General features: G+C 34.4%; 4 protein-coding genes across 8 annotated transcripts; 3 read left to right on the forward strand and 1 right to left on the reverse strand.

Annotated features, from left to right (window-relative positions):
* The first annotated feature begins 1862 nt into the window (after positions 1-1862).
* LOC108476511 (glutamate dehydrogenase 2-like) lies at positions 1863-4834 on the forward strand. 2 transcript variants are annotated; one of them, XM_017778726.2, is made up of 9 exons: positions 1863-2254; positions 2348-2461; positions 2726-2947; positions 3023-3097; positions 3197-3313; positions 3394-3644; positions 3747-3822; positions 3915-4001; positions 4166-4834. In XM_017778726.2, exons 1-9 carry the CDS (start codon positions 2147-2149, stop codon positions 4349-4351), a joined length of 1236 nt encoding a protein of 411 aa, XP_017634215.1. In that variant the 5' UTR covers positions 1863-2146; the 3' UTR covers positions 4352-4834. The 2 variants fall into 2 exon arrangements, with proteins under 2 accessions (XP_017634215.1, XP_017634218.1); XM_017778729.2 differs by having other exon boundaries at positions 2235-2254; positions 2348-2623.
* LOC108476512 (light-harvesting complex-like protein 3 isotype 2, chloroplastic) lies at positions 4567-5829 on the reverse strand. The gene is made up of 3 exons (XM_017778730.2): positions 5318-5829; positions 5068-5205; positions 4567-4973 (listed from the first exon to the last, which is right to left on the reverse strand). The coding sequence occupies exons 1-3, from the start codon at positions 5682-5684 to the stop codon at positions 4726-4728; spliced, it is 753 nt and encodes a 250-aa protein (XP_017634219.1). The 5' UTR covers positions 5685-5829; the 3' UTR covers positions 4567-4725.
* Positions 5830-6782: 953 nt separating this feature from the next.
* LOC108477859 (ankyrin repeat-containing protein BDA1-like) lies at positions 6783-8909 on the forward strand. The gene is made up of 4 exons (XM_017780340.2): positions 6783-7054; positions 7321-7369; positions 7454-8039; positions 8124-8909. The coding sequence occupies exons 2-4, from the start codon at positions 7323-7325 to the stop codon at positions 8907-8909; spliced, it is 1419 nt and encodes a 472-aa protein (XP_017635829.2). The 5' UTR covers positions 6783-7054; positions 7321-7322.
* A 709-nt stretch (positions 8910-9618) lies between these two features.
* Positions 9619-12395, forward strand: LOC108476924 (ATP-dependent Clp protease proteolytic subunit-related protein 4, chloroplastic). Of its 4 annotated transcripts, none has more exons than XM_017779298.2 (8): positions 9626-10034; positions 10319-10522; positions 10799-10854; positions 11266-11392; positions 11509-11586; positions 11822-11935; positions 12024-12136; positions 12267-12395. In XM_017779298.2, the coding sequence occupies exons 1-7, from the start codon at positions 9765-9767 to the stop codon at positions 12093-12095; spliced, it is 921 nt and encodes a 306-aa protein (XP_017634787.1). In that variant the 5' UTR covers positions 9626-9764; the 3' UTR covers positions 12096-12136; positions 12267-12395. The 4 variants fall into 4 exon arrangements, with proteins under 4 accessions (XP_052879010.1, XP_017634788.1, XP_017634787.1 ...); XM_017779297.2 differs by having other exon boundaries at positions 9629-10034; positions 12228-12395; XM_053023050.1 differs by lacking the exon at positions 11822-11935 and having other exon boundaries at positions 9619-10034.
* Positions 12396-15383: the final 2988 nt, after the last annotated feature.

Genomic DNA, 15383 nt, shown 5'->3' on the forward strand with positions numbered 1-15383 from the left:
TAGTTTTTTTTTGAAATATCATAAAATGATATCTAAATCCTTTTTCTATTTTGGTATTTATATATTTTCTTTGATCATAAGTAATATTTAAGCTACTTGCTTTTCTCAAGCTGGTATCTTTATTCATTAAATTGTTGAGTCTAATTTCAAAAATAAAAATAAAAACTATATATATATATTATATTTTGATATTGAAAATTATTTTGATGATATCTAAAGTGCTTTTTTAATTATAAGTAAAAGATTTTAAGATTATTGTTTGAATTAATGCAAGTATTAACTTAAGAAAAAGTGGAAAATAATATAATTTAATTATTTAGTTATGGGTTAATTTTTGTGAGGATGTACTTTATATCAAATTTGAGTAGTCATTTGTTACTTGCTGGTTGATAATTCCAATATCAGAGTTATTTGTTACTTATTTTAGTAGGATTTTAAGATTTGTAGTTATTTTTACAAGTTAATTTTGTTAAATATAGGTATTTTATTTTATCAATGTTTTAAGTTAATTATATATATATAGTTTTAAATTGGATTAATTTTTAATGTGCTTTTATTCAATGTAGTTTCGACAAAACAAAAGAAAGAACATGTTGATATAAGTAAATCTTCGTGTTAACAGAAAATTTCTCCGCCCAAATGAAAGCAAACAAACGACTTTTTGCTTCAACGGAAATATTTTTTGTTACTTGATAGTTTTTTAAAAGCTACAATTTTTAGAGGTTATAAAAAAGGAAAAAGAAGAAAAAAGAGGAACCCCCAAACTTTCACACATTAACAATGGACGGATTTTAACAAGAACACAAAGTTTCTCTATCATTTTTTCATTTTAATTTTAAGATGTTCTCAAATTCTCCATGAATTAATTTCTTTTCTAGGGTTGCAATAGATTTCATGCTTAGTATCTGACTGTTATCTATTTCATTTCTTTTTATTGTTAATAAAATTTAGATTATTTATTCATTTTTGCTCTTCTTTGATAATAGCTTGGTCAATTATTAATTTGACAAACTTAAAGAAATTGGAAGAATATTTTTTGTTTTAGGTATAGAATGGGTCAATCATGATTTTTAATTAGGATAGGAGTATATTTGATTACCTTGGGTAGCCATAATTGAGTTAATTCTTAACCAATTTGGTCTACATTATTGGCATAGGAATAGAATTCAATAGTTGGATTAATTTAGTTCTTTAATTGCTCATAAGAGAAGGAAGTTTAGCTCCCCTGATTAGTAATCAACTCTATTAGGGTAAACCGGGTGGAGATAGATTAATTAACTAATGTATTGTATGAAATTGTAATCCTAAATTTTACTATTGATTGTTTATTTGTTTCAATTTGCGTTATGTATTTTTAACTTTTGTAGGACCGATATTTTATACTACTTATAATGATATATATACTTATATGTATGATTTTCAGTCAACAACTGTATAAGTCTAAATTCATTGGATGTGATAAAATAACAAACATCCGTAATGGGATTAATATTATAGTAAATAACACTAAATTGAGGAGTAAAAATAAAGTAATATGTTTAGTGAATAATTTATATGTTTATTGAGCATTACAAGCTTAGTTTTTTTGTTTGATGTTATGGATAGGAGTAATTATTGTATAAAAAATAAATTATTTATATTTTTTAACGATATTTAAAATTTTGATATATTTTATTTAAATATTAACATTATTTAAATATTAACAAGTTCTTTTAACAATACATTTTAATCAGTTAAATGAGTATTTTATATTTGTATAAATTTAGTTATTAAATTATAGATGAATATATATTCAAAATAAAAATGTAAAGAAATTATAAGGAAAAAGAGTTGAAAATCGAAACCTTTTTTTCCGAACAAGGTCCAACAGTTTCAGTAGAGGATAAATACAGGGAGAATTCTCCAAGCACCCTCTGCCATGTGTGGATTTCCTGTTTCCATTTATGAAGTGTGGATTGCACCGTCTCAAATAAATGCAATATAAAACATATATGTTTATATATATAATCTCATTGCCTACCCAACTGCACAGCTCTCCCTTTGCATTAACTATAGATCATCTTAATTAGCACTCTTTTCATTGTTCTTGCTGTGTGTTTCAGCTTCTGGGTTTTTCACTGTTGAAAATTATTAGCTTTAGGCAATCATGAATGCTCTTGCTGCAACTAACCGTAACTTTCAACTCGCAGCAAGGATACTTGGGTTGGACTCTAAGCTTCATAAAAGCCTTTTGATACCCTTCAGAGAAATCAAAGTAAATTTTTATGTGCACTCAAATATTAGTTGATTCTAGTTTTCTTTTATTTCCATATTTATACGGAAAATTTTTTAACTGTGTATTTTTCAGGTAGAATGCACAGTTCCAAGAGATGATGGTTCTTTTGTCTCTTATATTGGGTTTAGAATCCAACATGACAATGCTCGTGGACCTATGAAAGGCGGAATTCGTTACCACCCTGAGGTTTGCCTAAATCCATGGCCTTGGTTGCAAATATAATAGTTTAGGATTTGATTCATTAGACAAAAAAGAATTAGATGTACAGTCAAGTTTCTGCAGCTTTTTGAATGATTTAAGGTGGACTTACCAGATTGAAAGCGAGATTAGTGATGATAATTATAAATGGTAAAATATTCCTATCTTTCATAACAGCTTAAGAAGATTATGTATGTTTTACTCCAAATTTTCCAATGTGTACTGTGTATGGACATGTTTTTGTTGCTCTAGGTTGATCCTGATGAGGTGAACGCACTTGCTCAGTTAATGACTTGGAAGACAGCTGTAGCAAATCTTCCATATGGTGGAGCGAAGGGTGGAATTGGTTGTAATCCTAGAGAGTTAACTGTAAGCGAACTAGAACGAGTTACGCGCGTTTTCACCCAGAAGATCCATGATCTTATTGGAATTCATAGAGATGTTCCTGCACCTGACATGGGAACTAATTCACAGGTACCCCCTATTTCTTGCCCACTGAGCTGCTTATTAGTTGTTAATGTTAATTAACTGTACTCTTATGTTGGGCAGACAATGGCATGGATTCTTGATGAATATTCAAAATTTCATGGTTATTCACCTGCTGTTGTTACTGGAAAACCGATTGTAAGTTTCTCCGCGAGAGATTCTCATCTTTATTAAGGGCGTGTTTGATAGAGTAGGAATAGTTTTTTTTAGCTCTTGTATATTGGTTTGGCATTGTAGGAGCTTGGGGGTTCACTAGGAAGAGAAGCTGCAACTGGACTGGGAGTTGTTTTTGCAACTGAGTTTCTTCTTGATGAATATGGAATGTCTATTGCTAATATGAAGTTTGCTATCCAGGTACTTCCAGGATTCTTCCTCTTTAATATGCTTCTTTGCATATAGTGTTTGGTTTAATAACTTGAATTACTATCTTTTAGGGATTTGGTAATGTGGGATCTTGGGCAGCATCATTTATTCATCAAAAAGGTGGGAAGGTTGTTGCAGTTAGTGACATAACTGGTGCAGTAAAAAACCCAAACGGAATCAATATCCCAGCTTTACTGAAACACAAAGAGAAAGCTTATAGTTTGAAGGATTTTGAAGGCGGAGATGCCATGAATCTAAATGACGTGCTTGTTCATGAATGTGATGTTCTGATTCCCTGTGCATTAGGTGGAGTTCTTAACAAGTACATACTCTGCACTTCTTACAAACAAAGCTTACCGTTCATCAATTCCTTCCTTTTTCCTTTCAAGAATCAAAAGTGAATTTATTTCATTTTCTTTCAAAGGGAAAATGCTGCTGATGTTAAGGCAAAGTTCATCATAGAAGCTGCAAATCATCCTACTGATCCAGAAGCAGATGAAGTAATATGGCAACTGTGCCTTCAACTAAGTTTTTCATCTAGTAATTTTCTGTTTCAAACATGGTTACATAACGAAATCTCTGTTTCATGCAGATTTTATCCAGGAAAGGAGTGATTATACTCCCAGACATATATGCAAATTCTGGTGGTGTGACTGTAAGTTACTTTGAATGGGTTCAGGTAATACCAACTATTCACTTTCCCACACTGCCCTTAAAGCATAATGTTAAGTTGTGCATTGATAACATCCTTTTTGTGTTGGAGTATATCTAATTTATAACATAAGTTCATTATGCATTAGAGTGTCCACATTTACGATAACATGACCGTGTATGTTGGCATAGAACATTCAAGGATTTATGTGGGAAGAAGAAAAGGTCAACTATGAGCTTAAGAGGTACATGAAGAGAGCTTTCAGTGACATCAAAGCAATGTGCCATACTCATAACTGCAACCTTAGAATGGGAGCCTTCGCCCTAGGAGTCAACAAGGTCGCTCGTGCTACGGTTTTGAGGGGTTGGGAAGCATGATAACCAATCCTTCTTCTGTTCACTGTAATATATTTCTTTTGTAAATACCTGCAGGCTTTATTTCGTACCTTGTTTCAATGGAGTGTTAGTGACTTTTAACCTCATATTGAGCCTCCTACACAAATTGAAGAGTCTTGGCCAAGAGTTGGGAAAGTAAATAAAGCAAAGGGTCTAATATTACCATGTCATTCACATGTTAAAAACATCAACTGGAATTTTCATATATTAAGCATTGCATTGATACTTAAAATAATGCTCATAACAGTTAAAGATTACAACTTAATAACCTATTCAAATTCCGATTCTTGCTTACTCACAAATAGGGGAAAACTACAACTACAGGATTGTTAAAAAGGCAAAGAATTCCAATTGAACTAGTTACTATTGGAACCATTGTTGTCATCCTGCCATGTCGCTTGCCATTGCTTGTCATAAAAGGTCGTCTCTTCAATCAGTTTCTTGATGTTATCTAAATCCTCATTCTTCCTGATTAAAAGCACTCCCACAACTGCTACAAACAACAGAGTTTTGGAAAAGAAGTTGCCCATTTGGTCAACCAGACCTACTCCAGTCAAGCTATCAACAAGGTAAGCCATGAAGAACCCTATCATTGCTGCCCGACCTGCACAAAACTCAAAACCACAAATTGTGGTTAAAACATTATAGGTCTTCACACTATATCAGGACGAGAAGGATATAGATTTTTTTTCACAAACCATTGAGCAATTCAGCTTCAGGTAGATGGAATCTCTTCATCCATGCCCACCAAGGAATGATGGATGTATCAAACACTACAGGGTCTTCATTACTGGTGGTTTCTGGATTATCCTGGAGCCATTTTCTTCTCCTGACCTCTGAGAAAAGGGTTCAAGTAACAAACAAGAGGAATCACAAAATAGGGAATATTATTGGACTATAGTGCCAAATATAGCAGAGAATCACCAATGTAAGTCTAAAAAGTGTTACCAGCATCAATAACAGCATCCCAGTCAGTGGTTCCATCTTTTGCAAACTGTTGCAAGTCCCAAGTGCCTCCAATCCACCTAGGGTCATCAAACTTGCTCAAAACCTCAGCATTTGCAGCCGATGTGGTCATAGCCGCTCCGTTAGACCCAGCAGAGACTTCCACGGCGTTTTCAATCTGGTTGGATGCTGGGTCTTCGACAGCAGCAACAGAAGCGGAAACCCCAGCTCCATTGTCTGGTAAAGACTTGGGAATAGTGGATAGTAGAAGAAAGGGTCTCTTGAAAGGGAGAGAAAGACTTGAATTGTGGGTTAAGTGTGGTCTGACAGAGAAAGATGTAGGTAGAGGAGGAGGAGAAAACGTAGCCATGGATATGGGCTTTTTGAGGGTTGAATTATTGATGAAGTGATGAGTGTTTTTATTAGTTTGAGTTCATGGCTGAGTTTAGTTTGTCTGGACTCTGGAGTGGCGTGTGTTCTGAGGTTGTCACATGTCAGTTATCCTATGCCTGTAGGATTACTAATATTTCGACTTTAAAAGGAAAATAAATAATAAATGAAGTTGGGGAGCAATTTGGCTTCATTTTACTTTTTTACGACTTCATAATAAATGTAGTGAAAATCATGCCTGTATTCATTCCTACTTTAATTTCTTGTTGAAAGTGTCTTAATTACGCCACTTTCTCTGTTCCCACTTTGGACTTTTCCGAGCCTTCATTGTCTTTTTAGGTTCTCTAATCTACCTTCTTCAGGTGTGAAAAAAGTTAACCGATTATCATAAATTCCTCCAAATGAGTGAAGAAAGTTGGAGGCTTTGATCATAGATTCTCAACTTCAACCCCGATGCAGATTTGATAGTTTTGATAAAGGAAATAATTGTGTTTGTTTGTTGTCGTTGGTAGGAGCTCCTCATATTCTTACAGTTTTTTTATGTTTTGTGTTTTTTATCAAGAGGACAGGGGGAAGGGAGGTTGAGCTTCCCCTTTTTTTACTTCATATTAACCTCAAAATAGTTAATTTTAAGGTATAAAATTTATTTTATTTTTTAAAAATCAAGTATAAAAGATAATTAGATAGATGTATGTTTTAAAATATTAAAGGTAAATTATTTAAACAATAATGTTAATAAAATAAAATAAAATACTAAAAATTATAAAATTCAACATTAAATGATAAGTATCCTTTATCCACTTATCATTTTTCATATTTTTATTGAAAAATTCTATCACTTATTATTACATATGTGGTAAATTATTTAAAAGTTAATATTAAAAAATAAAAATTTTAAAAATCAACATTAAGTGATAAATAATATGTGTAAGTTTTAAAATACTAAAAAGTAAATTATTTTAAAGATAATGTTAAAAAAATTTAAACCCTTATCTATTTATCATTTTCACATTTTTATTGAAAAATTCTCAAAATTATGACTATTAGGTTGATTGAATTCTTTAAATTGCAAATGATTGATTAGGAGTCTATTACACAAAAGGGGGTTGAATGGCTATTTCAGCCTCTTCCCCGAATGTCATCCTTTTCATCCCGGAATGGTATTCCGTTCTTGGAAAGTGGATGGGAGCAACCTCCACTGGACTTGGTATCGTATTTATATTGTGTACTTGGGGAATGCCACTAGTTCCTTCTGTCACAGTGTTAACATTGGCTGATTTTCTTTACCTTGAACTTGAAGATTAGCAGAAGCTTATTTACTTGTACATGAACTCAACTGGAACAACCGAGGTATGCTTTTCTTATTGAAAGTTGACCGCGTTGTAGTCTGTAGGGGCATAAATGCAGTATTTTCTGTGGTTATGGGCTTCGATTAGTTATATTTTAATGTGTATTATTCCTTTCCTAGTTTCACATCTATGATTTTAAAATAATTTTTCCTGGAAAAAAGTTTCAGTCAATTCTTATTAGAATGGTAATAACTAATAAATAGTTTGGCGTGATACGAACAATTGTTTGACCTAACTCTGCTGACATTTTATGCGTTACTCTACAAGAAATGCCTGAGATATTGCCACATGCACTGCCAATTCTTTTTATAAGAAGGTAACCATCCCATCTCTCAGTTATAGTTTTCAACGTCGCAAATATAATCTCCAGGTTCATTCTTGTGAAAATTCCCCTTATCAGATACTGCAGAATGGATGAGCAGTTGCGGATGGCGGCTGAAAATGGAGACGTTGATGCATTGTATATAAAACTCGCCCAGGACCCATATCTTCTAGACCGTATTGATCACATACCGATTGTTGATACCCCGTTGCACGTTGCTGCCATTGCAGGAAAGCATCATTTTGCCATGGAAATTGCAAACTTGAAACCCTCACTTGCTTGGAAGCTAAATCACGTGGGACTCAGTCCTATGCATCTTGCTTTGCAGCACAAATGCACCAAAATGGTGAGAGGGCTAATCACAATCAACAGTCAGCTTATCCGAGTGAAAGCAAAGGGGATGATTACACCTTTACACTATCTGGCGCAGACAGAGGATCCTGATCTACTAGCTGAACTTTTATGTGCTTGTCCGTCATCTATTGAAGACACCACAATTCACTGTGAGACTGCTGCCCATGTTGCTATTAGAAACTGCTCAATCAGATGTTTCAAAGTCCTTCTGGGATGGCTTCGACGAGTCAACAAAGAAGACATTCTGAACTGGAAAGATGAGGATGGTAACACTGCACTGCATATTGCCATATCTACTAATCAGACAGAGGCAAGTTTTTAATTATTTGCTATATATGAATGATTTCGAAACATAATAATTGTAGACTAATTAAAATTTATTTTGATCATGAAGGTGGTGAAGTTGTTGGTTAAGCATGCGAATGTGAATGTCAAGAACTTCAATGATTTGACAGCTATGGACATATTTCACCTTCAAGGATCATTACAGAGCACTGAAATTGGTGAGATTCTACATAAAGCTAAAGCAAAAAAAGCATCTGATCTTACCTCAAATATGACTCTTGGAGATTACTTGAGCAAGGAACTTACTCTGATTGATAAACGAGACAAATATTTTGGAATCAACATCCAAAATAATCCCAATGACATCCGAACTGTAATCCTTGTGGTGGCTATACTGATTGCAACAGCCACCTACCAGGCGGGGCTTAGTCCTCCTGCTGGGTATTGGCAAGATGATTATAAACCTCCAGCAAACAATGGCACCACTAACAACACCCACAATAGCAGCCTTGGGGATGGGCAAAGGCAACGCCGGGCAGGACAAATGATAATGAGCCCTGCTGATCTTTTCTATTTCTTAGCTGTTAATGGTTCAGCATTTTATCTGTCAGTTTGGACGATTCTGGTTATTATAATCGGCCTCCCATTTTCGAGAGCTGTCTATACATCAACATGGTTGCTTCTTCAGGCTTATTATTCTTCCATGACAGGGACCTTTCCAACACAGGGAAGTATGGCTTTAACTGTTGGGAGGTTTTTATACATAACCTTCACTGTCATATCCACCTGTGCGGCATACATGATTCCTTGGAGAGCATTTTGTAAACACCAAAAGCTTAAACGTCGGGTGGATACAATGCGAGGAAGCAGGGTACTTACCCATCCCGAAAATTAAAGCAGGGTATTTGCAGTTATGTTATTCTAGGGTTGAAATCTGTGTAAAGATTTGTCCATATATAGCATAGTTACACACTACTTGTTTGGTTTTGGAGTTGTCTAGTTACTCCAAGACTCAAGATGTCATATGCTCTGTTCCTTCACTTTTTATTGCTAAAACTTGTACTCGTAAGTCAGCATGCAACTTTCCCAAGAATGTAGAGACCCCTAAAATGTAATGCTATATAATAATACTATTTTTTACACTTGCTTATCAAATATCATTATATATGAAATAATTTATATTTAAAGCTCACGTTCAAATCCTTTTAAATGTGATTGGAGGTTGAAAATAAGGAATCCGCCATTTTTACAACCTTCCATTTTAGGGACACAAATTCTTCGAAGCCATCCTAGTATTGAAGAGCTTTCAACATGCAACAATATGTCAAAATCAGTTTTGCTATTGATATTTACACTTAAAAATTCAGTCAAAAGATATATATTATGTGAGATATATATTATTTGTTCATAATACAATATATGATATAATTTCTCAATCTGAGTATACGTAATTAGTAGTACTTTTTCTATTTGTTATTTTATTTTTTGGCATAAAGATTAATTTTCAAGCATAACAATGAAGGCCGCAAAAAGTTGAAAGAATGCCACCTATTAAACGACAACGTTTATTGTGAAGGGATAAAAACGAAAGAAAATAAGATAAAATAATTCGGGCTAACCCAACCCGTTTCAAGGTTCCTATGGGAGTTGATCCGGATATAGTTTTCTAACTTCTTTGTTTTGAGTATTAGAATTTCTTTCTTTACACTCTCGTCCAAAACACTGCTCTCTCGAAGCACTATAGCCATCAATGGAGGTCGCAACCGCAGCCGCATCAAGCTTTGCGCTCCACGCGCGCATGTTATCACCGCCAACCTCCGCACGAATCGCAAACCCTACCCGAACCCTAACGTCTCCTCCATCGACTTCTCTCCGAGTTTCTCTCTCCACTAACTTCCTCTCTCCCTTTCCCACCGTTGGCAGCGTCTCCGGAGATTTCTCCGGGTTGAAGCTACGACCCGACTCTCTCTACCCGGCTTCTTTCTGCCGGTCCAAGCCCAAACGAGGAGTTGTCACCATGGTACTTTCAAATCCTTTTAATTTAATCTAAATTTCCTTACTTTGCTTTTCTAGGGTTCTCAAATGTTTATCAGCAGTGGTAATAGTTAGTAAGTAGGAAATTTTATCATATAAGACTTCTGAAATTTTATTTCTAATACTTATTTTAATTCTTAATCTAAATTGGAGTGTTATGTGACAGTTAAGTTGCCCCATCCAAGATTAAGTGTGATAAATAATGGGATTAGTTAAGGATGCAATTGAATAAATTCATTCGTGCTGTGTTTTCCCGGAATTTTGTGATAGGTTATTCCGTTTTCGAGGGGAAGTGCATGGGAGCAACCTCCACCAGACTTAGCATCGTATTTGTACAAGAATCGGATAGTTTACTTGGGAATGTCGCTTGTTCCTTCTGTTACAGAGTTGATACTGGCTGAATTTCTTTATCTTCAATATGAAGATGAGCAGAAGCCTATTTACTTGTACATAAACTCCACTGGAACAACCAAGGTATGATTTTCTTATTGGAAGTTGACCCTGTTCTAGAGACTGCAGTAGTTTCTGTGGTTATTGCCTTGTTGGCATTGGATGCTAAATGAATGCCAAGGAATGCAAGCTTATGTTTAGAATGCATTTTGAATCTGTCTTCTATTAAAATGTATTTTATGTGAGCTTCCTAAGTAAGAAAATAATTCTCTTTTTTCTGGCATTATTAAGATACTAAAATGTTGCGTTTGTTTGCTCCCTTTTTCTAACATTATTAAATTTTGTTTTCACATTTTTCAGGGTGGCGAGAAGTTGGGTTATGAGACTGAAGCTTTTGCAATCTATGATGTTATGGGGTAATTACGCTTTCTGCTTTTTAGCTCATGCTTTATTCCCAATTGACTTGCTTTATGAGTTGCACAAATTTTGCATTTATGAAGTGTTGGAATTATTGGAATTCTCTTCCTGGATTTGTGTGGTAGTTTCAACCTCAAACTCAAGCAGCATCAACTACTCATAAATAGTGAATGCATCATTCTTTGTGAATGATGATAGGGCCCTTATACCTTCAACATTTCGATAGCAGCATTTTCATTTAGATATGTTGAGGCCTAGCTACTTGCAGATTTTATTCTTCCTAGACACTACGTAGATACTACCTGCTTTAAGCTGGGAAACATTTCTGAATATATTCTACAAGCCACTGTACATTTTTTGTCCTTTCTAACTTTTTTTGTTGTGTTTCTGAATACTTTCTTTGACTGCAGGTATGTTAAGCCTCCTATTTTTACTCTCTGTGTTGGAAATGCTTGGGGAGAAGCTGCATTGCTTTTAGCCGCTGGTGCAACAGGAAATCGTTCTGCTCTTCCTTCGTCGACAATAATGATTAGGCAGGTTGGTTGTCGGACACTGAATCTCTGATGCTCTTAACTATCAATTTCTTTGAATATGTTGCACACATTTAACATTAATGTTTAATATTCATTGCTTTTCCCTCTACCAATCTGCAGCCAATTGCTAGATTTCAAGGTCAAGCAACAGATGTTGACCTTGCAAGAAAGGAAGTAAAGAATGTGAAAACAGAGTTGGTGAGAAAATAATCTCTTGTTTAAGGATTCTGATTATATGCCAATCTTTCATTTGAAAACACCGTGGTCCTGCATAACGGCTTGTATTTGCTCAGACTTATGACTAAACTATAGGCTGCATATATTAACTATAAATTTACTCAGTAAAGCTGACTTTACAAATTTTGCTGTTGGATTTGCTTCGAAATTTGGGCTGAATACAACTGCATGTTTCTTGTACGTATTACACTCAAAGGTTAAACTCTATGCCAAACATATGGGAAAATCAACTGAGCAGATTGAAGAAGATATAAGGCGCCCAAAATATTTTAGCCCTAGTGAAGCAGTTGAATATGGCATCATAGATAAGGTTCTCATACTCGAAGTGGTTATTTGTTCTGTACTAATTTTCTTGCATTTCTGTACTATATTCTTTTTCCAATTTTTATAATTTGCAGGTATTGTACAATGAAAGGAGCAGTGAAGACAGTGGTGTTGTTTCTGACCTTAAAAAGGCTCAACTTATCTGAACATAGGAGAACTTGTACCTGTGACAGTTAAAACTACTCAGGTATAATCTTGAATCCGAATTGTATGATTGACTACATGTCATTTTATATGTTATAGACATTTAGAAATACCATGATGCACTTTGTTGTCAGGGGAGCGATAGACTGAGTTGAAGGATATTTTTACTGCAGCAGTATAGACCGAGTTGAAGGAGGACAAGAGAAGCTCAGAACTGTGTGTACTTTTTTTCCGGGGAATGCGGTCTCTTCATTTGTACCACACATTTTTTTCAATAAATAGTATGTTTAGTTATAACACAAGTAATTGCAATTAAATTTTGGTTCCCCTTTTCTTTCTTCTTCCCCCTTTAACGTGCTTGTGCATTATAAGTCATCGCTGAGATAATCTCCTTAGTTTGAATATGCAAGCAAAAACCCTATTGATGCAGCAGAAAGGAAAATTTTAATACCCAACAAATTCAAAAGAAAATTAAGGATCGTGAAAGTTACCCAGATTATTTGACCATTTTAATCTTGTACCAAGATGAAGTTGGGAATGATGTTTTGCAAGTAATTGAAAATTCCGGCATTATACTTAAATGATATTATGTTTCAATAAAAATATAAGAAAATAACTTTGATGTGAATTATAAATTTTAAATCATTTGAAGCCATTAATATAAATTACTTGTAAAATTTAACTTGATTATATGAAACTATATTTTAAATATATTGCAACTTCAAATATGTAAGGTTATATATTTAAACTATATTTTAATTAAAAAATAATTGTATACTCAATATAAATAATAAACAGCTCTCCACAAATGTATGTTTTGTTCAAAAGCTTTGGGTTCAAAAAGCAGTTTTGTCTGTTCAGCAATAGTGAATGGTGCCTAAGACAGCAAAGTGCTCATCTGCTACTGATCGGAAGGATGAAATGGAACCATATAAGACATCAAAGATTAACGAAAGTTGCAGTTACCAAATTTTGATAAACGTAGAGGGCATTAACTTGCTTACTGAATTCAACTCAAATAAGTAGTCAAAAGCTCAGAAGCTGCAAGTTTGATTTAATGTTCAAGATGGAAGATGTACTCAGTCAGCCGTCAGGCGCTGCAATTCGTCGGGGTCTAATTTCTGCCATTTAACGGTAGCCTTCTTTGTCACTGTTAGTATTTGGGAAGCAGGACCGACTGTCCAACCATGCAAAAGTACATCTGCACGCGGCAACCGAAAGCAACTAGACGTTAATACAGACAACCTAATAAGAAAATGGGCACACTAAATTCAAGTAAAGAACTCTATTGTGGAACATTCAGCTGAAAACAAGTTTTGCAAGAGCTAGTTCACCAACCGTACCACCACAACCACTAAAACAAATCAGCTCAAGCGAGAACGAACCCCAAAGCTAACTTCTAAGACGAACCCCAATGCAGAAGACTTGGCACAAAAGTAAGTTAAAACAACCATCAAAAGCATTAAATTGGAGGCTTCAAGAAATCTTGCAGAGTCTATGATCCTCTTACGTCAGACTAAATTAAAAGACCTACTTACACAGTAATTTCTGGCCTTATACACAACCAAGAAGAAAAGCATATCCACCTTGAGCATGGAAGTTAAGAGCAATTAAACTAATAGTATAATTAATGAACTTGAATGGTAATCAAGATGAATACCATCGTCCCAGTGTGGGTTAAGCCTATAAACAACAAAAAGCATGGGTTTCTAATGGGAATTTAGATTTTTATGATCATTAGTCTCATTTCATAGAACCAAGAATCAAAAGACAAGGTACGAGTAGTACTATGGAATAGAAAAAAACAGCTTTCCTTTCACTGTTAGTTAAGACTATCTAGTTACCTAATCAGTCAAAGATTTGATTGATTTGGTCTGTCAAGACACGAGACAGCCTGAACATATTTATATGTTAAGACTTTTTTGACGTAGAACTTACTGAATATTGTTTTAATAAGCAAATGGATTTTTGGACGTTCTCATTCCATTCGTTAAAGTTGAAATCGAAGTGGGGTGCATTTGTGAAGAGTTTGAATTCGACTTGGATTATGGTTAGAGTTTTGAGTTTTACTTGATATTTTTGCCCACTTGTATTAGGTTTTTATTAGAGAGTTTATATTTGATGTAAGTGAAGTTTTTTGGGTAAGTGATTTGAAACAATTGGGGTAATTATTTCTTCGTGTGAGGGTAAATTAGGTGTTTTAATCAATAGGTAATCCAAAAGATTATTGAATAAAAATCATTCACTAAACAAGGCTCACAAAGTAAGATTATTTCCGAACAGCGTTAACAAACAATTGTGTGCAAATCTCTCTTTACGTTCTCTAATTTTCACTTTTGTTTGGTTGTCTATTCAATCTTGAAACTGAACACGTATTTGGAACAGTCTAGTTAAACTTATAGCAAATTGATGTGTTTTTTACACACAATTGGTTGAGAGACTCCAAGTTCTATACAATTTGCATGTACAGGAAGCACAAATGTTTAATGTTTGGTAAGGTAGAGATTTTTCAAGTCTAGAGTTGTTGACTTATTAGTAAGATGCACCAGAAATTTCTCCAGCAGTATGCACCAAGGCAGTTAAACGTAAATAAATAAGACTTTATTAAATAAAATAGTTCTATTTCATATCTTTATATTTATACTTGAAAGAAGCTTACGGAGAATATTGAAAACCAAACAGTAAAACAATAGAACCCTCAAGCATAAACACAATGAGCAATGTTGGTACTTACAATTTGTGGCATCTTCCTCACTCACTTCAAGAAACTGAGCAGCATCTTGGATGCTTGTTGTTGAATAAGCAGATAGTAGCAGTTCACCTTCAAACATCCTCTTAGAGTGAAGCTCTATAAAACGGACAGCAAATAATCCTCTCAACTGCTATATTGCCTTGAATCTGTGTTGGAAATTCTATTATACTTATTTTCTATGCAATTTAGCCCCTTCTATATCGTACATATCAGTCAAAACAAGCATTTCAATTATCGTAGCCCATGCTAAACCATAATGTTTGCATTAGAGATTTCTTTTTCACACTAATTTTTCCCTTTATTTATTTAAATTCAGAGTTCATCTTTCACATATAAAATTAATCTAATTACTTAAACTAGCTTAAAAGCTATGGTAGAGAAAGCTTGCCTCACAAAGCAACAACATGAGCAAAGAAATTCTAGCAGAGCACCATATGCAGAAAAAAACAGCCAGATTAGCTTCATGTCAGAAACCTATAAAGGTAAAATCGTCATGAACCAAATCTATAAGGTCCACGAATGAAGCAAGCCAAAACAG

Source organism: Gossypium arboreum, chromosome 12, assembly GCF_025698485.1.
Source record: "Gossypium arboreum isolate Shixiya-1 chromosome 12, ASM2569848v2, whole genome shotgun sequence".
In the NCBI taxonomy this organism is placed as follows: Eukaryota; Viridiplantae; Streptophyta; class Magnoliopsida; order Malvales; family Malvaceae; genus Gossypium; species Gossypium arboreum.

What these genes read in the sequence shown, in the direction of transcription:
- LOC108476511 (XM_017778726.2), top strand. Translation starts at nt 2,147, where the DNA reads ATGAATGCTCTTGCTGCAACTAACCGTAACTTTCAACTCGCAGCAAGG. An exon ending in GAATTCGTTACCACCCTGAG is followed by an intron (nt 2,462 to 2,725) that starts GTTTGCCTAAAT and finishes TTGTTGCTCTAG; the next exon opens with GTTGATCCTGATGAGGTGAA. An exon ending in ACATGGGAACTAATTCACAG is followed by an intron (nt 2,948 to 3,022) that starts GTACCCCCTATT and finishes TATGTTGGGCAG; the next exon opens with ACAATGGCATGGATTCTTGA.
- LOC108476512 (XM_017778730.2), bottom strand. Translation starts at nt 5,684, where the DNA reads ATGGCTACGTTTTCTCCTCCTCCTCTACCTACATCTTTCTCTGTCAGA. An exon ending in GGATGCTGTTATTGATGCTG is followed by an intron (nt 5,206 to 5,317) that starts GTAACACTTTTT and finishes CCCTTTTCTCAG; the next exon opens with AGGTCAGGAGAAGAAAATGG. An exon ending in TGAAGCTGAATTGCTCAATG is followed by an intron (nt 4,974 to 5,067) that starts GTTTGTGAAAAA and finishes AGTTTTGTGCAG; the next exon opens with GTCGGGCAGCAATGATAGGG.
- LOC108477859 (XM_017780340.2), top strand. Translation starts at nt 7,323, where the DNA reads ATGCCTGAGATATTGCCACATGCACTGCCAATTCTTTTTATAAGAAG. An exon ending in CCAATTCTTTTTATAAGAAG is followed by an intron (nt 7,370 to 7,453) that starts GTAACCATCCCA and finishes TCCCCTTATCAG; the next exon opens with ATACTGCAGAATGGATGAGC. An exon ending in TATCTACTAATCAGACAGAG is followed by an intron (nt 8,040 to 8,123) that starts GCAAGTTTTTAA and finishes TTGATCATGAAG; the next exon opens with GTGGTGAAGTTGTTGGTTAA.
- LOC108476924 (XM_017779298.2), top strand. Translation starts at nt 9,765, where the DNA reads ATGGAGGTCGCAACCGCAGCCGCATCAAGCTTTGCGCTCCACGCGCGC. An exon ending in GCAATCTATGATGTTATGGG is followed by an intron (nt 10,855 to 11,265) that starts GTAATTACGCTT and finishes CTTTGACTGCAG; the next exon opens with GTATGTTAAGCCTCCTATTT. An exon ending in AGAATGTGAAAACAGAGTTG is followed by an intron (nt 11,587 to 11,821) that starts GTGAGAAAATAA and finishes TTACACTCAAAG; the next exon opens with GTTAAACTCTATGCCAAACA.